The following is a 22,043-nucleotide window of genomic DNA, read 5'->3' as shown; positions in this document are numbered from 1 at the left end:
GTCAGCATAAGGTTTTTTTTGTTGGTTTGTTTTTGTTTTGAGACGGAGTCTCACTCTATCGACCAGGCTGGAGTGCAATGGCGCAGTCTCTGCTCACTGCAACCTCCGCCTCCCAGGTTCAAGCAATTCTCCTGCCTCAGCCTCCCGAGTAGCTGGGATTACAGGTGCCCGCCATCACACCTGGCTAATTTTTTGTATTTTTAGTAGAGACAGGGTTTCGCCATGTTGGTCAGGCTGGTCTCGGGAGCTACTGTGCCCAGCAAGCATGGGGTTTTTGATATACTCTGCTTCCAACCTAGGCTGTATCACCCCTCCTTAGTCAACCTGGTGGCCCCCACTCCTGGGAGGTCACCAAGTTGATGCCACACTTAGTGCAGACACCCCATAGGCATAGTGCATTGCAATACAGAGCTCCTGGGCTCAGGCAATCCTCCCGCCTCAGCAGTAGCTGGGACTACAGGTGCATGCCCAGCAAGTTTAGCATTCTTTTAGCATTCTTTTTTTTGTTGTTGTTGAGACAGAGTCTTGCCCTGTTGCCCAGGTTGGAGTGCAATTCTCGGCTCACTGCAACCTCCGCCTCCCGGGTTCAAGTGATTCTTTCTGCCTCAGCCTCTTAAGTAGCTGGGATTACAGGAACGTGCTACCACGCCTGGCTAATTTTTTTGTATCTTCAGTAGAGACGGGGGTTTCACCATGTTGGCCAGGCTGGTCTTGAACTCCCGACCTTGTGATCCGCCCACCTCGGCCTCCCAAAGTCCTGGGATTACCAGTGTGAGCCACCACGCCCGTCTCAGTTTAGCATTCTTAATATTCATCATGTCGTCTCCAACATTGATCTAATCTTAGTATGTTCTAGACACAGTGCTACCAAGCAGTTTTTCAGAAATTATCTTATTTACTCTTCACTATACCCTTGTGAGACTTACTATCCTTATTTTACAGAAGAGGAAATGGAATCAGAAAGTCAAGTAACTTGTTCAGGGTCACACAGCTAGAAACTCTGGAGCCAGGATTTGAACTTGGATTTATTAACTCCGGAGTCCATGCTTTTAAATACTGTGTTGTATTTTCCCAAACATTATATAAACATATGATTCGTCCAGGTGTGGTGGCTCATGCCTGTAATCCCAGCACTTTGGGAGGCCCAGGTGGGTGGATCACCTGAGGTGAGGAGTTCGAGACCAGACTGGCCAATATGGCAAACCCCGTCTCTACTAAAAATACAAAAATTAGCCAGGCATGGTGGTGGGTGCTTGTAGTCTCAGCTATTCAGGAGGCTGAGGCAGGAGAATTGCTTGAACCTGGGAGATGGAGTTTGCAGTGATCTGAGATCATGCCACTGCACTCCTGCCTGGGCAACAGAGCGAGACTCCATCTCAAAAAAAAAAAAAAAAAAAGTGAGAGTTTTCATCAAAACAAATGAACCAGAAATATAGTTTTGTGGCATTCCTCCTAGTTGCAGTGGTAATACTTTAAAGTTTTAAATAGTTTTTCTTTTGTGAAAGCATCAATTTCATTCAATCAGTCAATCAATCCATGTGCTGGGTATCATGGGACTAGAAACAAAACTAGTTCCTATTTTGAGGGAAGGGCAGAATTTGAGCCTTGGGTTCCTTGCTTTGTATATATAGCAATTGACACAACCTGGATTTTCTTCTTTCTTTCTTTTTTTTTTTTTTTTGAGACGGAGTCTCGCTCTGTAGCCCAGGCTGGAGTGCAGTGGCCGGATCTCAGCTCACTGCAAGCTCCGCCTCCCGGGTTCACGCCATTCTCCTGCCTCAGCCTCCCGAGTAGCTGGGACTACAGGCGCTGCCACCTCGCCCGGCTATTTTTTGTATTTCTTAGTAGAGACGGGGTTTCACCGTGTTAGCCAGGATGGTCTCGATCTCCTGACCTCGTGATCCGCCCATCTCGGCCTCCCAAAGTGCTGGGATTACAGGCTTGAGCCACCGCGCCCGGCCTTTCTTCTTTCTTTCTTTCTTTCTTTTTTTTTTTTTTTTTGAGACGTAGCCCCAATCTATTGCCCAAGCTGTAGTATAGTGGCATGATCTTGGCTCACTGCAACCTCCGCCTCCTGGGTTCAAGAGATTCTCCTGCCTCAGCCTCCCGAGTAGCTGGGATTATAGGCATGCAGCACCATACCTGGCTAATTTTTGTATTTTTAGTAGAGACGGGGTTTCACCATGTTGCCAGGCTAGTCTGGAACTCCTGACGTCAGGTGATCCACCCACCTCAGCCTCCCAAAGTGCTGAGATTACAGGTGTGAGCCACCTTGCCTGCTTTTTTTTTTTTTTTTGACACAGTCTCACTCTGTTGCCCAGGCTGGAGTGCAGTGGCACTCTGCAACCTCTGCCTCCTGGATTCAAGCGATTCTCCTGCCTCAGGCTCCCGAGTAGCTGGGATTACAGGTGTGCGCCACCATGCCTGGCTATTTTTTTGTATTTTTAGTAGAGATGGGGTTTCACCATTTTGGCCAGGCTGGTCTTGAACTCCTGATCTCAAGTGATCCATCTGCCTCGACCTCCCAAAGTGCTGGGATTACAGGCGTGAGCCACCACACTTGGCCTCTTTTTTTTTTTTTTTTGAGACAGGGTCTTGCTCTGTCAGGGTAGAGTGCAGCGGAATGAACATGCTCACTCTAGCCTCAGTCTCCTGGGCTCATGTGATCCCATCTGGATTTTCTAAGCCTATCTGGGGTTCAATGAAAAATTTCACTGATACGTTTGCTAAATTTTATGTTTCTTTTCATGTATTTGCTCAATAAACATGATTTGTTAAACATCAAACTAAATAAGACCGGGTGTGGTGGCTCATACCTGTAGTCCCAGCACTTTGGGTAGGTCACTTGAGTTCAGGAGTTCAAGACCAGCCTGGCCAACATGGCAAAACCCGTCTCTACTAAAATACAAAAATTAGCCGGGCATGGTGGCACACACCTGTAATCCCAGCTACTTGGGTGACTGAGGCAGAAGAATTGCTTGAACTTTGAGGCAGAGGTTGCAGTGAGTGGAGATCATGCCACTACACTCCACCCTGGGCAACAGAATGAGACTCTGTTTCAAACAAAAAACATAAAAAACATCAAACTAAATGCAATTTTATTTGGACACATTTATCAAACTTTTATTTTGTTTTTTTAGAGAAAGGGTCTCATTCTATCACCCAGCCTGGAGTGCAGTGGCACAATCATAGCTTGCTTTAACCTTGAACTCCTGGGCCCAGGTGATCCTCCTGCCTCAGCCTCCAAAAGTGATGGGATTATGGGTGTAGGCCACTGCATCTAGCCCTTATCAAACTTTTAGTATTAATTCATCAATTGAAAAAAATATATTAGAATATGTGATTTGTTTGTTTGTTTGTTTGTTTTTCGAGACAGAGTCTCACTCTGTCACCAGGCTGGATGGAGTGCAATGGCACTCTCTGCTCACTGCACCTGCGCCTCCTGGGTTCAAGCAATTCTCCTGCCTCAGCCTCCCAAGTATAAATTAGCCACCACGCCCAGCTAATTTCTGTATTTTTAGTAGAGACGGGGTTTCACCGTGTTGGCCAGGATGGTCTCGATCTCTTGACCTCGTGATCCACCCACCTCAGTCTCCCAAAGTACTGGGATTACAGGCGTGAGCCACCGTGCCCAGCCCATGATTTGATTTTTTATTTGGATATAGTAGTTTGAGGACTTGCTTATATTTTTCAAAAAATATTTATTGGACAGCCATTATGTGCCAGACACTGTGGGGAACAAAATAAATATAGTTTTTGCCCACTTGTGGCAGGAAGCTTAGCTGGGAACCCTCACATGAAAAAAATAGTCACACAAACTACTATGTAATTGTGAGTTGTGATGTGAACTGTGAAAGAACAGTACAGAGTTCTTTGTGAAAGTTTACTGAGGGAATTGATTTATACAATGGGCGTCATGGGAGGTCTTTGAGTCAGTGACATTTAAGTTTTGACCTGAAAGCCAAAAAAGTGGAAAAATGGTCTAGCCAGAAAAAGCAACACGTACAAAGGCCCTGAGACAGTTGAGAAAGTGAAGCATGTGCAGTACAGTTTAGTAAAAAGGAGGCAGAGTGCAGGGAGAGCCCCAGGTGGCAGGATATCAGAAGGATCAATACAGAAATTTCCTACAAAAGTCCAGCATAGGAAAACAATATGGGAAAAAAATAAAAACCAACAATGCTCAAAATTTACAATGTTCTCACATATGTTGCCTCAATTAATCCCTAGGAGAAGTGTGTGCTGCAGGGAGGACAAGGATAATTATGGTTATTCCTACCATTGAGGATTAAAGTTTAGTTTGGGACAAAGTCATGCAGCTTTTGGTTCCATGGTTCATATCACAGAGGCAAACTCTGTGGGTTCTCTGGGAAGCTGGAAGGGAGTGGGTGTATTGAAGCAGAAATGATCAACTCCAGCCTGGCCAACAGAGTGAAACCCCATCTCTACAAAAAGTACAAAAATTTGCCCTGTGTGGTAGTATGCTGCAATATTGAACTGCGATCCAGCCTGGGAGACAGAGGGAGACCCTGTCTCAAAAAAAAAAAAAAAAAAAAAAAAAAAAAAAAAAAAGGAAAGAAAGAAAGGAAGAAAGAAATGACCTATGGCTGGGGCTATGCTGAGTATCTGAAGAAAGAAGGCTTTGAACTATACGTTTAAAAGCAAGTACTTCTAGGTTGCCACTCCCTGCCTGTGCTTGAGGGATTTCTCTCCGGGTCAAGACAGAGAATAAGTCTTGCATTAAATTAAATTAAATTAATTAATTAATTAATTTATGGCCAGGTGCGGTGGCTCATGCCTGTAATCCCAGCACTTTGGGAGGCTGAGGTGGGAGGATTGCTTGAGCTCAGGAGTTCGAGACCAGCCTGAGCAACATGGTGAAACCCTGTCTCAACGGAAAAAAAAAAATAAAAAAAAATTGTAAAAAATTATTTATTTTCGACTTTTATTTTAAATTTAGGGGGTACATGAGTAGGTTTGTTATTGTGTATACTGTGTGATGCTGAGATACAGGGTACAGAGTCTTGCATTTTAGAACGTGATGAGTCACTTTCAAAGTTGACAGTTCTATAATTCCGTGATTTACATATCAGGGCAAAATTTGAGCATAGGCTGATGATTTCTGACTTGAACCTAAAAGTCTGTGGAATCGGAGGGTTCATCAAAATGAGAAACTACAACTCCCGGCAGGCCTCGGGGCTGGGTAGTCTTCCGCGCCCCTCCCTTTTTTTTCCGCCAGAGCTGGGAACGACCAATGACGGTTAGCCATTTGAATAGACCAATAACACATTAAACGGTTCAGGTTGAGGAGGGGCGGTCGAGTCATCCAATCGCACGGAAGAGGTGAAAACATATTAGCCAATCCAAATATGTGGGGGCGGGACCTAGGTGGGGCGGTGACAGAAGTTTGCTGACGAAGATGGCGACTGAGGCACAGAGTGAAGGGGAGGTACCAGCTTGCGAATCCGGCCGGAGGTGAGCTGAGTTTGGTCCAGTTTCCTGGGAAACGCGGCCTTGGGCTGTTAGTCCTGCCGCCTTTGCCTTGGGTCACGGTGACGCACGGTTCGGGCTTTGTTTCTTTCTCCCATGGCGTTTCTCGCCGTCGCGCCTGCAGGGGCTGAGGCGCGGGGGTCGGGCCTCGGCGCTGGGCTCCAGCCAAGTCTCCCACTCCGTCCTGCCGCTGCCCGAGAGGGCTCCGCCCGCTGCGCTGGCTGCGGACGTCCAGCTGGGGTGGCAGCGCTGATCGCCTTGGCGCCGAGACTCCTCTTGATGGCGAGGAAACGGAAGACTAGGGCTGTTTAGCGAATTCCTCACCGTAACACACAGCTTTTCACAACTTCCCCAAGGCACTTAGTGCATTCAGGTCCGAGCAAGGATTTGAGTGTCAATTGGAAATGGTGTTGAGTCCTTGGGCCAGTTTTTAAACCTGGTCTCGACTTCAGTTTCTTCATCTGCAAAGGGACATGAGGATGCCTATTTCCAAGAGTCAAGATTGAATAAGACAATCTATTTAAAGCTAGCATTGAGCTTAGCCTATAATGACAACTCTACGCGATAGATTTTCTTCTTCCTAGTTGAACAACTAAGGAGCAGATGTGAGACGGATCTGTAGTCCAGGGCATCATGACTTTATTTCCACAGGGTGTTCTTTCCTAAACAGCCACTCCGAGATTTAGCGTTTCCAGGAGAGAATTTCGAGGTGGTGTTGCCTTAGCCTTGAGACCTAAGTTGTCTTAATTGGTTGCAATTTTGTTTTTGGTATAATTCAATAGATTGAGTTTATTTACCTTGCTCCAGCGTAACTCAGTAAAATACTTCGGTTTGGTGTCTTTTGGTTCCATTTGTACCGAATAGGAGATTCCAAGAATCTTGGGAAACTAATGACTTTGTGACCCGACTTCTTCCTGAGCCCAGATGAGCGTGGTTGAGTGTGTTGTTTAAAATATGATACGGGGCCGGGTTTGGTGGCTCACGCGTGTAATCCCAGCACTTTGGGAGGCCGAGGCGAGCAGATCACCTGAGGTCAGGAGTTCGAGACCAGCCTGGCCAACATGATGAAACCCCGTCTCTACTAAAAATACAATAATTAGCTGGGCGTGGTGGTGGGTGCCCATAGTCCCGGCTAGTCTCGAGGCTGAGGCGGAGGTTGCAGTGAGCCGAGATCGTGCCATTGCATTCCACCCTGGATGACAGAGCAAGACTTCGTCTCAAAATAAATAAATAAATAAAAATAAAATAAAATATGATACGCAAGAGTTTTCCACTCTTTTTTTTTTTTTTTTTTTGAGACGGAGTCTCGCTCTGTCGCCCAGGCTGGAGTGCAGTGGCTGGATCTCAGCTCACTGCAAGCTCCGCCTCCCGGGTTCACGCCATTCTCCTGCCTCAGCCTCCCGAGTAGCTGGAACTACAGGCGCCCGCCACCTCGCCCGGCTAGTTTTTTGTATTTTTTAGTAGAGACGGGGTTTCACCGTGTTAGCCAGGATAGTCTCGATCTCCTGACCTCGTGATCCACCCGTCTCGGCCTCCCAAAGTGCTGGGATTACAGGCTTGAGCCACCGCGCTCGGCCGAGTTTTCCACTCTTGAAGCTGCCTATAAATGGTTGATCATTTTTGTTTTGCCCGGGAACTGTAGAGGTGATTGATACATTTGATTAGATCATCTTTCATCCAGTTCTTTAAAAAATTCTAAATTTTGGTGAAAATGTGAGGACAAATAAAATACTATTCCATAGCAAGAGTAGTTTGAATTTCTTTTCTTTTCTTTCTTTCTTTCTTTCTTTCTTTCTTTCTTTCTTTCTTTCTTTCTTTCTTTCGTTCGTTCGTTCGTTCTTTTTTTTTTTTTTTTTTTTTTTTGAGACGGAGTCTCGCTCTGTCGCCCAGGCTGGAGTGCAGTGGCGCGATCTCGGCTCACTGCAAGCTCTGCCTCCCGGGTTCACGCCATTCTCCTGCCTCAGCCTCCCGAGTAGCTGGGAGTACAGGCGCCCGCCACCTCGCCCAGCTAGTTTTTTGTATTTTTTAGTAGAGACGGGGTTTCACCGTGTTAACCAGGATGGTCTCGATCTCCTGACCTCGTGATCCGCCCGTCTCGGCCTCCCAAAGTGCTGGGATTACAGGCTTGAGCCACCGCGCCCGGCCACTTTCTTTTTTTTTTTTTTTTTTTAAAACACAGGGGCTCCTTCTGTCGCCCAGGCTGGAGTGCAGTGGTGCGATCACAGGTCCCTGCAGCCTTAACCTCCTGGGCTCAGTTGATCCTCCCTCCTCAGTCTCTTGAGTAGTTGGGACTACAGGCACATGCCACTATGCCCAGCTAGTGTTGTTGTTGTTGTTGTTGTTTGTAGAAACCAGGATCTTGCCATGTTGCCCTGGGTGGTCTTGAGTTCCTGGCATAAGTGATCCTCCTGCCTTAGGCTCCCAAAGTGCTGGGATTATAGGTGTGAGCCACTGCGCCTGGCCTGAATTTCTTTGTAGTCTATTGCCAGTTGAATTTAAATTTTGAGTGACAGTATTAGTTAATTACATGATCAGTAGGTATTCATACAATCTTACCTGAACCTGAAACCATTTCATCAATTCCATATTGTAAAAGAGAAGTGGGCTGGGCGTGATGGCTCACGCCTGTAATCCTAGCACTTTGAGAGGCCCAGGCCGGTGGATCAGCTGAGCTCAGGAGTTCGAGATCAGCCTGGGGAACACAGTGAAACCCCGTCTCTACTAAAAACACACAAAATTAGCCGAGTGTGGTGGCGTGTGCCTGTAATCCCACCTACTTGGGAGGCTGAGACAGGAGAATCGCTTGCACTCGGGAGGTGGAGGTTGCAGTGAGCTGAGATAGCGTGCCATTGCCCTCCAGCCTGGGTGACAGAGCGAGACTATGTTTCAAAAAAAAAAAAAAAAAAGAAGAACCCCGGTGCGGTGGCTCACGCCTGTGGTCACAGCACTTTGGGAGGCTGAGGCGGGTGGATCATGAGGTCAGGAGATCGAGACCATCCTGGTTAGCACAGTGAAACCCTGTCTCTACTAAAAATCCAAAAAAAAATTAGCGGGGCATGGTGGCACGCACCTGTAGTCCCAGCTACTCGGGAGGCTGAGGCAGGAGAATCGCTTGAACCTGGGAGGTGGAGGTTGCAGTGAGCTGAGATCACGCCACTGTACTCTGGCCTGGGCAACAGAGTGAGACTCCATCTCAAAAAAAAAAAGAAAAAATAAAGAAGAGAAGTTTGGGGTTTCTGTAAGGCATTTTGAGGGCAGGACACACATGTATTTATTACATATTCCCAGTGCTTAGCTTTGTGTAGGTGGTCAATAATTAGTGAATAATAGTCTGTCATTTCTAAGAAAAATATTTTCTCGTGGTGATAAATACAAATTCTTTCTTGCTCTGCAGGGATTAATCTTTATTATTTATTTATTTATTTATTTATTTATTTTTTTGAGGCAGAGTCTTGCTCTGTCGCCAGGCTGGAGTACAGTGGCACAATTTCAGCTCACTGCAACCTCTGCCTCCCAGGTTCAAGCGATTCTCCTGCCTCAGCCTCCCAAGTAGCTGGGACTACAGGTGCGTGCCACCACACTCAGCTAATTTTTGTATTTTTAGTAGAGACGGTGTTTCACCATGTTGGCCAGGATGGTTTCGATCTCTTGACCTCGTGATCCGCCCGCCTCAGCCTCCCAAAGTGCTGGGATTACAGGCCTGAGCCACCGCGCCCGGCTGCAGGTATTAATCTTTCTAATGTTCTGTTGATAGTGTGGTCCTTGTATTCCATAAAGAGGAAAAAATGGTCTGATTTGCACAGATGAATACATATTTAAATATTGAATGCAGAATATGTGATCATTTAGAACTGCCCAGCTTTTTGTTTTTTCATCAGTATTTTAACACTGCTTCTAATAATTACAAATGCTTTAACTGCTTTTAATAAAATATTTATTTATTTATTTATTTATTTATTTGTTTATTTATTTTTGAGATGGAGTTTTGCTCTTGTTGCCCAGGCTGTAATGCAGTGGCATGATCTTGGCTCACTGCAACCTCCACCTCCTGGGTTCAAGCGATTCTCCTGCCTCAGTGTCCCGAGTAGCTGGGATTACAGGTATATGCCACCACGCCTGGCTAATTTTGTGTTTTTAGTAGAGATGAGGTTTCTCCATGTTGGTCAGGCTGGTCTCGAACTCCCGACCTCAGGTCATCCGCCTGCCTCAGCCTCCCAAAGTGTTGGGATTACAGGCGTTAGCCACCATACCCAGCCAAAATATTTATTTTTAAAAACTTATTATGATTTTTTTTTGAGACTGGATCTCACTTTGTGACCCAGGCTGAAGTGTAGTGGCATGATCATGGCTCACTATAGCCACGACCTGCTGGGCTCAAGCAATCCTCCCACCTCAGCCTCTCAAGTAGCTGGGACCACAGGCATGCGCCACCACACTCAGCTAATTTTTAAAATTTATTCTAGGGACTGAGTCTCCCTATGTTGCTCAGGCGGGCCTCAAACTCCTGGGCTCAAGCATTCCTCTTGGCCCCCAAAGTGTTGGGATTATAGGTGTGAGCCACTGCACCTGGCCAAAGATTTAAACAAGGAAACATTGCTCTGCCTATAAAGATTCCCATGTTATGTTTTTGACCTGTTGATGAGGAACACCCCCTCCCTTCCATTTCTGGTCTTTATTAAGTAGAATAGTCCTTTACAATTTAACACATTTCATTTGTTATACTTTCAAGTTACCCTTAAGAGGACAATACTAAAGGGGAATTCACAAATAGAAAATATCCACTGCCGAGCATGGTGGCTCACGCCTGTAATCCCAGTATTTTGGGAGGGGGAGGCAGAGACAGGAGGATCACCTGAGGCCAGGAGTTCGAGACTAGCCTGGGCAATATAGGGAGACTCTATAAAAACATAAAAACACATAGTCAGGTGTGGTGATGCACGCCTGTGGTCCCAGCTACTTGGGAGGCTAAGGTGGGAGGATCACTTGAGCTCCGGAGGTGGAGGCTGCAAAGAGCCATCATCCTGCCATTGCACTCTAGCCTGGGTGACAGAGTGAGACCCTGTACAAACAACAACAACAAAAACAAAAAAAGAAACTATCCACTTTACCAATAACAGTATAAACATAATAGAGACCTTTAAGGGTCAAAGAGAAAAGGTGAAAGCCAGAAATGAAATAAAGCTACTTCTCCTCATAATTGGCAGTAGGGAAATACACACAGCTTAGTATTTTTTAATTAAAAAGAGACATTAAAAGAAAGTGCTAACTATTATTACATGAAGAGCCAGCTTAGGAACAGACTGTAGAATGCCTGGAAATGTTTCTGGAGGACAGGGGAGGTGCCTGAAGATGTGGAAAGGGTTCTATATCCTGTTAATTTACATATCCCTTAGGTATGGAATACTGGTTAGTAAACATGACTTCCTGAGCCTTGTTTTTTTGAGACAGAGTCTCACTCTGTGGCACAGGCTGGAGAGCAGTGGTGCAATGTTGGCTCACTGTAACCTCCGCCTTCTGGGTTCAGGCAATTCTCCTGCCTCAGCCTCCTGAGTAGCTGGGAACTACAGGCATGTGCCACCATATCCAGCTAATTTTTGTATTTTTAGTAGAGACAGGTTTCATCATGTCGGCCAGGCTGGTCTCAAACTCCTGACCTCAGGTGATTCACCCGCCTTGGCCTCCCAAAGTGTTGGGATTACAGGTGTGAGCCACTGCACCTGGCCTGAGCCTTTTTTGTTAAATTGCTTTTTCTATAATAAGACAGTAATGTGTTCCTTTGAGAAAAATGATTCAACCTTTATTGATCCCAGGAAGACTTGTCCTTATATGCACAAGGTAAGTGAGAAAACCTGGTTTAAATATCTGAATCTAGTTTTGTATTTGTGCTGTTAAATTCTTTTTCCTTTTTTTTTTTTTTTTTTGAGATAGAGTCTTGCTCTGTCGCCAGGCTGGAGTGCAGTGGTGCGATCTCGGTTCACTGCAAACTTCATCTCCCAGTTTCACACCATTCTCCTGCCTCAGCCTCCTGAGTAGCTGGGACTACAGGCGCCCGCCACCATGCCTGGCTAATTTTTTTTTTTTATGTATTTTTAGTAGGGACGGGGTTTCACCGTGTTAGCCAGGATGATCTCAATCTCCTGACCTTGTGATTCGCCTGCCTTGGCCTCCCAAAGTGCTGGGATTACAGGCATGAGCCACCATGCCTGGCCTGTGCTGTTAAATTCTATCTGAAGGGTAATGAGGAGTAGATTTCTTCAGGGGATTTTCTTGAATATGGTTTTATTTTACATTTTATCAATGATCAGGTTGAGAGTTTGATCATATTTGTAAACAAGGCCTGTCTTGGAAGGAGGGGAAGGAAGAAAATAGAATTTTAAAATTAATCTGCATAAACTGGTAAGTGGCATGAAACCACAGCATAAAGCAAAGCAGATACTGTTGCACAAGTTTTCTTTGGTCAGAACAAGTGGGTTGGTAGTATTATAAAGAGTGATATTGGAAATCTGTACACTTTTTGTTGTAAACATTAAATTTGGCTTAGGCCAGGTGTGGTGGCTCATGCCTGTAATTGCAGCACTTTGGGAGGCTGAGGCGGGCAGATCACTTGAGGTCAGGAGTTCGAGACCAGCCTGGCCAACATGGTGAAACACTGTCTCTACTAAAAATATAAAAATTAGCTGGGTGTGTGGCGGGTGCCTGTAATCCCAGCTACTGGGGAGGCTGAGGCAGGAGAATTGCTTGAACCCGGTAGGTGGAGGTTGCAGTGAGCTGAGATCGTGCCACTGTACTCCAGCCTGGGCGACAGAGAGAGAGAGACTCTGTCTCTAAAAATAAAAAAAAAAAAAAAAAGAAAGAAAATTAATCTGGATATAGTGGCACATACCCACAGTCCCAGCTACTTGGGAGGCTGAAGCAGGAGGATCACTTGATCTCAAGACTTTGAGGCTGCAGGAAGCTAGAATGCCACCACTATACTCTGGCCTGGGTGACTGAGACCCTGTTGTTAAAAAAAAATAAGTAAAAATAAAGTCCGGGCGCGGTGGCTCACGCCTGTAATCCCAGCACTTTGGGAGGCCGAGGTGGGCGGATCACAAGGTCAGGAGATCGAGACCACGGTGAAACCCCGTCTCTACTAAAAATACAAAAAAAAATTAGCCGGGCGCGGTGGCGGGCGCCTGTAGTCCCAGCTACTCAGGAGGCTGAGGTAGGAGAATGGCATAAACCCAGGAGGCGGAGCTTGCAGTGAGCCGAGATCGCGCCACTGCACTCCAGCCTGGGCGACAGAGCGAGACTCTGTCTCAAAAAACAAACAAACAAACAAACAAACAAACAAAAAATTTGTTTAAAAAAATTGTATTAAAAAACATAACCATGTATCATCTTACCTATTAAGTGTATAGTTAATTAATGTTAACTACATTTGCATTGTTCTGTGTCCAGCCATTTTTTATATGGAACATCTATAACCTACAAATCCATTGAAGCTTTAAGAGTATATACTTTCAGCATTGCACAGTGGCTCATGCCTGTAATCCCAGGACTTTGGGAGGCCGAGGCGGGCAGATCACCTGAGGTCAGGAGTTTAAGACCAGCCTGGCCAGCATGGTGAAACCCTGTCTCTACTAAAAATACAAAAAATTACCTGGGCGCAGTGGCATGCACCTGTAATCCCAGCTACTTGGGAGGCTGAGGCAGGAGAATTGCTTGAACCTGGGAGGTGGAGGTTGTGGTGAACTGAGATCACACCATTGCACTCCAGCCTGGGCAACAGAGCGAGACTCAGTCTCACAGGAAAAAAAAAAAAAAAAGTATAAAAAAAAATACTTTTTTTTTTTCTTTCTTTTTTGTTAAGAGTGTATAGTTTGGCTGAGAGTGGTGGCTCACACCTGTAATCCTGTCACTTTGGGAAGCTGAGGTGGTAGGATCATTTGAGCCCAGGAGTTTGAGACCAGCCTGGGCAACCTAGCAAGACATTGTCTCTACTAAAAATAAAAAAAATTAGCCAGGCATGGTGGCATACGCCTGTGGTCTCAGCTACTAGGGAGGCTGAGGCAGGAGGATTGCTTGAGCCTGGGAGGTCGAGGATGCAGTGAGCCGTGATTATGCCACCACTCTAGCATGGGCAACTGCGCAAGACTGCCTCAAAAAAACCCCAGTATATACTTTTTCCCCTCTTTCCCCGCTATGAAATAAACTTACATAATATTTACTACAGAAGGCTAGAAAAATACGTAGAAAGAAACCGGAGGCTGGACTCAGTGTCTCACGCCTGTAATCCCAGCACTTTGGGAGGCCAAGGTGCGGGGGATCACTTGAGGTCAGTAGTTCGAGACCAGCCTGGCCAACACGGTGAAACCCTGTCTCTACTAAAAAGACAAAAATTTAGCTGGGCGTGGTGTCACATGTCTGTAATCCCAGCTACTCAAGAGGCTGAGGCAGGAGAATCGCTTGAACCTGGGAGGCGGACTTGGCAGTGAGCCGAGATTGCACCGCTGTACTCTAGCTTGGGCAACAGAGTGAGACTGTCTCAAAAACAAAAAACAAAAAATACAAATAAAAATAAGAGAAAAAAGCCAGGTGTGGTGGTGTGCACCTGTAGTCCCAGGTACTGGGGAGGCTGAAGTGGGAGGATTGCTTGAACCCAGGAGCTTGAGGCTGCAGTGAGCTATGATGACACCACTGTGCTCCAGCCTGGGTGCCAGAGTGAGACCCTGTCTCTGAAAAAAAAAAAAAAGGAAAAAGAAAAATATGTAGGAAAAAAGTAAATAAGCCACTCCAATTTACCAGATAGATACAACCATTATTAACATTGAGATAGTTTTTTTTTTTTTTTTTTTTTTGAATAGAGATGAAGTTTCACTATGTTGCCCAGGCTGGTCTTTTTTTTTTTTTTTTTGAGACGGAGTCTCGCTCTGTCGCCCAGGCTGGAGTGCAGTGGCCGCATCTCAGCTCACTGCAAGCTCCGCCTCCCGGGTCTACGCCATTCTCCTGCCTCAGCCTCCCGAGTAGCTGGGACTACAGGCGCCCGCCACCTCACCCGGCTAGTTTTTTGTATTTTTTTAGTAGAGACGGGGTTTCACCGTATTTAGCCAGGCTGGTCTCAATCTCCTGACCTTGTGATCCGCCCGTCTCGGCCTCCCAAAGTGCCGGGATTACAGGCTTGAGCCACCGCGCCCGGCCCAGGCTGGTCTTAAACTCTTGGGCTCATGCCATCCTCCCACCTTGGCACCCCAAAGTGCTGAGATTACAGGTGTGAGCCACCACGTCTGGTTCCTTCTGAGTCTTAAACTTTGTCTGTTATCTAAAATGTGACCTATCCAAGACCTGATTTCTATATCTTGGTTTCACAATTTCCTCCCAATAAGTGCATCATTTCCGGTTGGAAACAGTATAGCAAAAGAGTGATTGAAATACAAGTATTTTCTTTCTTTTTTTTCTTTTTTGAGAGTGAGTCTTGCTCTGTTGCCCAGGCGGAAGTACGGTGGCATGATCTCAGCTCACTGCAACCTCCCAGGTTCAAGCAATTCTCCCAAGTAGCTGGGACTACAGGCACTCGCCACCATGCCGGCTAATTTTTGTATTTTTAGTAGAGACGGGGTTTCACTATGTTGGCCAGGTTGGTCTCGAACTCCTGACCTCAGGCAATCCGCCCACCTCAGCCTCCCAAAGTGTTGAGATTACAGGCGTGAGCCACCGCGCCTGGCTGGAATACAATTATTTTCTTTTTTCGTCCTCACTGCAGCCCCATGAGGAATTATTATACTTAGTTTAGAGATGAGGAAACCAAGACTGAGAACGGTTAAGAAGTGGCAGACTCAGAATCAAAGCCGATTGTCTGCCCCAAAGCCTGCGAGGTATCCGGTGAACCATACTGCCTCCCGAAGATGCCCTCTGGTCACCTTCAGTGAACACTTTCACCTACACTTTTACTAACCATCTTTTAGGATGGGTTGTTTCCACAGATGCTGGAGTCTATTTATTTTGTGCTGATGTTTTGCTACTATTACCTGATATAAACCAAGTTCAACTAGGTCATAGAAACTACATAGTAATAGCTGGGCGCGGTGGCTCACGCCTGTAATCCCAGTACTTTGGGATGCTGAGGTGGGCGGATTGCCTGAGATCAGGAGTTCGAGACCAGACTGGCCAATATGGTAAAACCCCGTCTCTACTAAAAATACAAAAAATAGCCAGGCATGGTGGCAGGCACCTGTAATCTCAGCTACTCGGGAGCCTGAGGCAGGAGAATCACTTGAACCCGGGAGGCAGAGATTGCAGTGAGCCAAGATCGCACCATTGCACTCCAGCCTGGGTGACAAGAGTGAGACTCTGTCTCAAAAAAAAAAAAAAAAAAAAAAAAAGAGAAAGGAAACTACATAGTAATTTAAACAGAGAATGTTTAATAGGTTATTAACTATAACTGAGGATTCGAGTAACAAGGGATTGGCTAGTAAGAAGTAAAGAGATCTCTAAAAAATATAGAAATAGATACAGGAATCGGCTGAGATAGAATGTACAAGGAAGAGGTTCCCTAGGGCAGAGTTCCAGACCTTGCTGGAGATGGCATGGCCATGGTTGACTGAATGGCAGAGACATTGCTCTGAAGGGGAAGATACAGAAGGGAGGGCTCAGATTCATACTGGGACAAACAGACTTACACATTCATATTTGTTAGGATTCTTTCAGTTATTTGCGATAGAAACTAAAACTAGCTTAAGCAAAAAGAGACTCTAAAATTGGCTCAAGAAACTGAAAAGCCCAGGGGATAAATCAAGTATGGTTTAATCTGTATGGAAAATCTCAAATCTCAGTGTCACTAGATATCTACCTCTTTACTGTGTTAGATCTGGTTTCCTCTGTTTTTGCTTCCTAAGAAGGCAGATTCTGTATAAAAAGTGGCAGTAATGGACCACCAACAGTGTCAGTCTTACATCCCACCAACTTAGCGATTTTAGGATTTCACTAGAGTCTTGGAGTTGAGACTTTTTGTCCTGGTTTGACTTGCGGGCCTTTGCCTGGATTCGTGAAGGGAATAAAATGTTTCAGTTGGTTAAGCTTGGGTGACATGCTCACAGCCAGTGACCACCAGATTGCATAGATTTGAAAGATGGGGAGAAGATTTTTTTTCTTTTTTTTTTTTGAGACGGAGTCTCGCTTTGTCACCCAGGCTGGAGTGCAGTGGTGCGATCTTGGCTCACTGTAACTCTACCTCCCAGGTTCACGTCATTCTCCTGCCTTAGCCTCCCGAGTTGCTGGGACTAGAGGCGGGTGCCACCATGCCCGGCTAATTTTTTGTATTTTTAGTAGAGACGGGGTTTCACCGCGTTAGCCAGGATGGTCTCCATCTCCTGACCTTGTAATCCGCCCCTCTCGGCCTCCCAAAGTGCTGGGATTACAGGTGTGAGCCACTGCGCCTGCCTGAGAAGTTTATTGCTTAAAAGAAAATGGGGGTGCTGTTACCAGAGGAAGGGGAAAATAGATATTGGGAAGGCAAAAGCAGCAGATGTCCACTGTGCTGTCTCTGTAACTCCCCGTGTACCTCTCTTTAAATTTATGTTTTGAAAAGGGTCGGCCACTAATGTGTGGTGAAAACACTTTATGTTTCTTAATAAAAGCCCGAGAAACCAAAAAGCACCTTAAGTATTAGCTATCATTTTTCCCCCACTGTCTAAATCCTACTCGTCTTTTAAGATCTAGCTCACATCTCTTGTATATGGGTGAAAGAGTCTCTCCTGAATTCTTAGAGCCTTTATTGTCTGTATCATGTGTTTGGCTATTAATGATCTTGTATCTTCTTTTGTGTTGTGGTCTTCAGCTACTATTTGAAATCGTGTAGCACTTAGTGAATTTTCAATTCCTGGAGGCCAGAGACTTACCTTAATTTTTGTCCCTATACCTTACAATACCTTAAAGTTACAAAGGAATCAGTAGATCATGATTGGATTGATTTTAAATGACACATGAGTGACTAATTTCTTGTTTTTTTTTTTTTTGAGACGGAGTCTCGCTCTGCCGCCCAGGCTGGAGTGCAGTGGCCGGATCTCAGCTCACTGCAAGCTCCGCCTCCCGGGTTCACGCCATTCTCCTGCCTCAGCCTCCCGAGTAACTGGGACTACAGGCGTCCGCCACATCGCCAGGCTAGTTTTTTGTTATTTTTTAGTAGAGACGGGGTTTCACCATGTTAGCCAGGATGGTCTCGATCTCCTGACCTCGTGATCCACCCGTCTCGGCCTCCCAAAGTGCTGGGATTACAGGCTTGAGCCACCGCGCCCGGCCGAGTGACTAATTTCTTGTTTGGGTACCATATGTCTCAGAAAAGCAATTCACCTTCCTATGCTGGTTGGTGAAAAGATTTATGGTTAAGTTTGTGGAATATTGAATACTTCTGGCTGACTAAAAGTATAGAAAGTCTTTTCTTTGCTGAGACAGGGTGTCGCTCTATTATTACTCAGGCTGGAGTGGCAGAGGCAAGAACACACCTCGCTGCAGCCTTGACCTCCTGGACTCAGGTGATCCTCCCACCTCAGCCTCCTGAGTAGTTGGGACCAGAGACTCAAGCAATCATGCCTGGCTAATTTAAAAACATTTTCTTTCTTTCTTTCTTTTTTTTTTTTTTTTGGTAGAGACAGAGTCTCGTCGTGTCACCTAGACTGGTCTTGAACTCCTAGGCTCAAGTGATCCTGCCACCTTGTCCTCACAAGGTGTTGGAATTATAGGCATGAGCCACTGTGCCTGGCCAGAAACTTTTTTTATTTTTATTTTTTTGAGACAGAGTCTCGCTCTGTCACCCAGGCTGGAGTACAGTGGCGTGATCTCGGCTCACTGCAAACTCCGCCTCCCCAGTTCATGCCATTCTCCTGCCTCAGCCTCCTGAGTAGCTGGCACTACAGGCACCTGCCACCAGGCCTGGCTAATTTTTTGTAATTTTTTTTTTTTTTTTAGTAGAGACTGGGTTTCAGCGTGTTAGCCAGGATGGTCTCGATCTCCTGACCTCATGATCCGCCCGCCTCGGCCTTCCAAAGTGCTGGGATTACAGGCGTGAGCCACTGCACCCGGCCGCCAGAAACTCTTAAGAATTTTCAATTTGTGAGCTTCTGTAGATATGAACAAGTCATATGCCAGAACAAAAACCATTAGCTGTCTCTTGGATAGTATGTGTCACTCTGGACTTTGGAACAAATGAATATAGAATTAGTCTTTTAGGACCTAATCTGATCATACATAGAAGTACTTCCAGTTATAAGTGCCTGAGACTCATGGCACTTAAAAGTCTGCCCACCTTGGGCTCCCAAAGTGCTGGGATTATAGATGTGAACCGCTGTGCCAGATGTTACTTTCTTTTTTTCTTTTTTCTTTTTTTTTGAGAGAGTCTCACTCTGTTGCCCAGGCTGGAATGCAGTGGCGCGATCTCATCTCACTGCAAGCTCCGCCTCCCAGGTTCACGCCATTCTCCTGCCTGAGCCTTCCAAGTAGCTGGGACTACAGGCGCCTGCCACCACGCTCTACTAATTTTTTTTTGTATTTTTAGTAGAGACAGGGTTTCACCATGTAATCCAGGATGGTCTTGAACTCCTGACCTTGTGATCCACCCACCTCGGCCTCCCAAAGTGCTGAGATTACAGGCGTGAGCCCCCGTGCCCTGCCAGATGTTACTTTCTTAATACAAATAACTTTCTTCCCATTGTACACTAGTGTGAGGGAGGAAACTTAAGGAAGGTGTCAGCAACAGAATTAATGCTTATTCATATGACACCCAAAAAGATAAAAATTACCAAGCAAATAAATAAGTCAATACATTGGCATTATTGATACTCATCATTCTTGACTGAGAATATTACATTGTCATTCCATTGGGCAGAATCTTAGATTAGGATTCCAAAAATGTTTAGGTTAAGAAGGTAGGCAATCAAGAAGTTTTTTCATCTCAGAATAGTTTGCCAATTTAATTTTAGTTAAGTTGTATTATTAGTTTGAAATCTGGGCTAGGCGTGGTGGCTCATGCCTGTGGTCCCAGCACTTTGGGAGGCTGAGGTGGGAGGATCACTTAGGCCCAGGAATTTGAGACCTGGCAACATAGAAAGACTTGTGTCTACAAATAGTAAAAAAAATTAGCCAGGTGTTGGTGGTGCATGTCTGTGGTGCCAGCTACTTGGGAGGCCGATGTGGGGGAATTGCTTGAGCTCAGGCAGTTGAGGCTACAGTGAGTCATGATTGTGCCATTGTGCTCTAGCCTGGGCAACAAGGGGAGACCCAGTCTCAAAAAAAAGAAAACTAAAATAACACACACACACACACACACACACACAAGCAAGCAAGAAAGAAATTTGTTCAGGTTGAGATCAAATATAGGGGCCAAATATATTTTCAGACTTTTGGAGTCTAAATTAGAGATAATCTTGTAGTTTATACTACAAAACATTGCATAGCTATTCTTAAGGGCAGACCTTAGGGTATAAATATTTCAAAAATTTTATCTAAGAAATTGGATATCGTTCCCTGAATTGTGGTACTACTTATTAATGTTGAACTGTCTCTGATATTAAAAAGCAGCACCAGCTTGGGCATATAGGGCCTGTTTAGTTTTCTCTTCTCTCTTTATGTACAACTTTCATGATACTGCCTTAAATTTGATATGTAGAAAGAGGGAAGAATACAGTCTTTTCTTTGATAGTTGTATTTCTTATCTAACAGCTTTCCAACAAAGTGATACAGTTAAAGCCATGTTTCAGAGCCTTTTAGAGTTGAAAAAGCAGTAAGAGAGAGTGAATACTTCTCTCAGGGTGGTAAATCAGATTTAGACAACTTTAAATATAGCTCGTATTTTGATAAATCTTGCCAAGGTTGTGGTTCTTGGAAAACAAATCAAGTTAGGCAATTCACCAGGGAGGAAACATTTAGTTTTGTGGGTATGCAGTTTTGGTATAGTCAGCCAAAAGATACATCTGCAGGATGCAGTTTTTTTTTTTTTTTTTTTAAACTGCCTTGAATTTTGCAGATTCATGGCTTCAACATGCCTTAGAAGCACTTGCATTTCATTTTTCTGTAATTGATTTTTCAGCTGTGGATTGTTTCCAGTCCTTTCACTGAGCATATCACCTTACATGTAGGGTTCCATCTAGTGGTAAAAGTGGTAATTGTAGACTATAAGTAGGTTATACAAATTATTATTTTTTTAGTATTACTAGATTGATAGATTTATGCTGCTTTGACATGATAGGGCACAGTCCACCTGATTGATACTCATTTGGCACACTCTTCTCAATTCTGTTCACTAAATTATATCTTGAGTTAGGATGAAAATAATACAGCTTTCAGGCTTTAAAGGGACTAAATTTAAACTGTTAAGAGTCCTGACATTGTCTGCACAAGACAGCATTTTCTGTCACTTACAGAAAGTTACGTTTGGCTTGTCAAGAAAAAAAGAAACATAATCCCAAAGCAGCAACCATTTAAAATAAAAGAAGACTGCCACAAGGATTCATGCAGAATATTTAAAATTTTCCTGTTGAACAAAATGATTTAACTGATTTTTTCATCAGGGATGATGCTCTCAAATAGCTTATATGCATCTTTTGGAAATCGAAAGATCCTGGAATAGCGTCTTCCATGTGGGACATCTTGAAAGATAGTATTTTGGTTTCAGTGAGTTACGTGAATGAATCTCCAGTCCTTATCAGTGTGATGGGTCTGTTTACAGAGTATAAGTTTGATTCTTAGATTTGTAGAATTTATAAAGAAAGAAAACTATAGCCTGTATACCAAAGACAAGGACAGTTCTTCCAGCAAAACTGACTGCATCAAAAGTAGACTTCTGCGCAGATTGTGAGGTTGGAGTGAAAGTGGCATTTGTTGTACCTGATGTAGTAACTGTGGTGGGAGTTGTAGAAGAGAAAGGCAGAGTTGTGGTTTTAACTTGGGATACTGGGAGTTATTATTTCCTTTAGGCTTCTGTGTTTCCCAAGATTTCCACAAAATCCATAAAAAGTCATTGTGAACTCAACATACAAAGCCTCAGCAAATCTGCTTAGATTCACTGAGTGTGAAACACTGGATCTATGTGTCACTGTGGAATTGATTGGCACCAGAGTGGCAGTTGGCACAGAACAGAAGTCTGTCCTGTTCACCACACCACAGTCTCTAACTGTTGAATTATGTGAACAGTAGCTCTCATCTTCTTTACATTCTATCTAAAAGCAGGTATTATTAACAGTGCTTTAAAACAGGAAACACAGCTGTTGCAGTCTTCATAGGTTTCTGGTGCTGGAGTGGTGACTGATGGGAAGGATGTCACTGGCACTGGGGTTATCTTGGAGTTGCGACCCATAGCAGTGGGCAGGAGAGCCCTGACATGGTGTCCTCAGCATTGGTATCCAGAGGAAAGCTGCCATGCACAACATCCTGTCAATCTCCTGCAGGCCACCTACCCCAAATTGTTCTTTTTGAGGGGTCTTACCTCTATCATTCTTTGGGATAGTTGTCCAGAGCCCTTGTTATTTCTTTTTTTTTTTTTTTTTTTTTTTTTTTTTGAGACAGAGTCTTGCTCTGTCGCCCAGGCT

At 44.8% G+C, this 22,043-nt stretch overlaps 2 protein-coding genes across 8 annotated transcripts in view; one reads left to right on the top strand and one right to left on the bottom strand.

Moving 5' to 3' along the window:
* The first annotated feature begins 5,392 nt into the window (after positions 1-5,392).
* Positions 5,393-22,043, top strand: part of ARHGAP19 (Rho GTPase activating protein 19) — an 80,475-nt gene continuing 63,824 nt past the window's right edge. For 6 of the 7 annotated variants that reach the window (XM_015147781.3, XM_077945188.1, XM_077945189.1 and 3 more), the window contains exon 1: positions 5,393-5,472. In XM_015147781.3, coding sequence (XP_015003267.3) covers positions 5,417-5,472 — 56 coding nt within the window. In that variant the 5' untranslated portion in view covers positions 5,393-5,416. 7 annotated transcript variants of the gene reach the window in all.
* LOC144331405 (sialomucin core protein 24-like) lies at positions 21,179-21,948 on the bottom strand. Its single transcript, XM_077947938.1, is given in 3 exon segments — positions 21,179-21,399; positions 21,536-21,703; positions 21,706-21,948. Coding segments are annotated over 3 exon segments (495 nt in total). The 5' UTR covers positions 21,812-21,948.

This window comes from Macaca mulatta, chromosome 9 (genome assembly GCF_049350105.2).
Source record: "Macaca mulatta isolate MMU2019108-1 chromosome 9, T2T-MMU8v2.0, whole genome shotgun sequence".
Lineage (NCBI taxonomy): Eukaryota > Metazoa > Chordata > Mammalia > Primates > Cercopithecidae > Macaca > Macaca mulatta.
The sequence above is the reverse complement of the archived record's forward strand: the minus strand, read 5'-3'. Positions and strand labels throughout refer to the sequence as shown.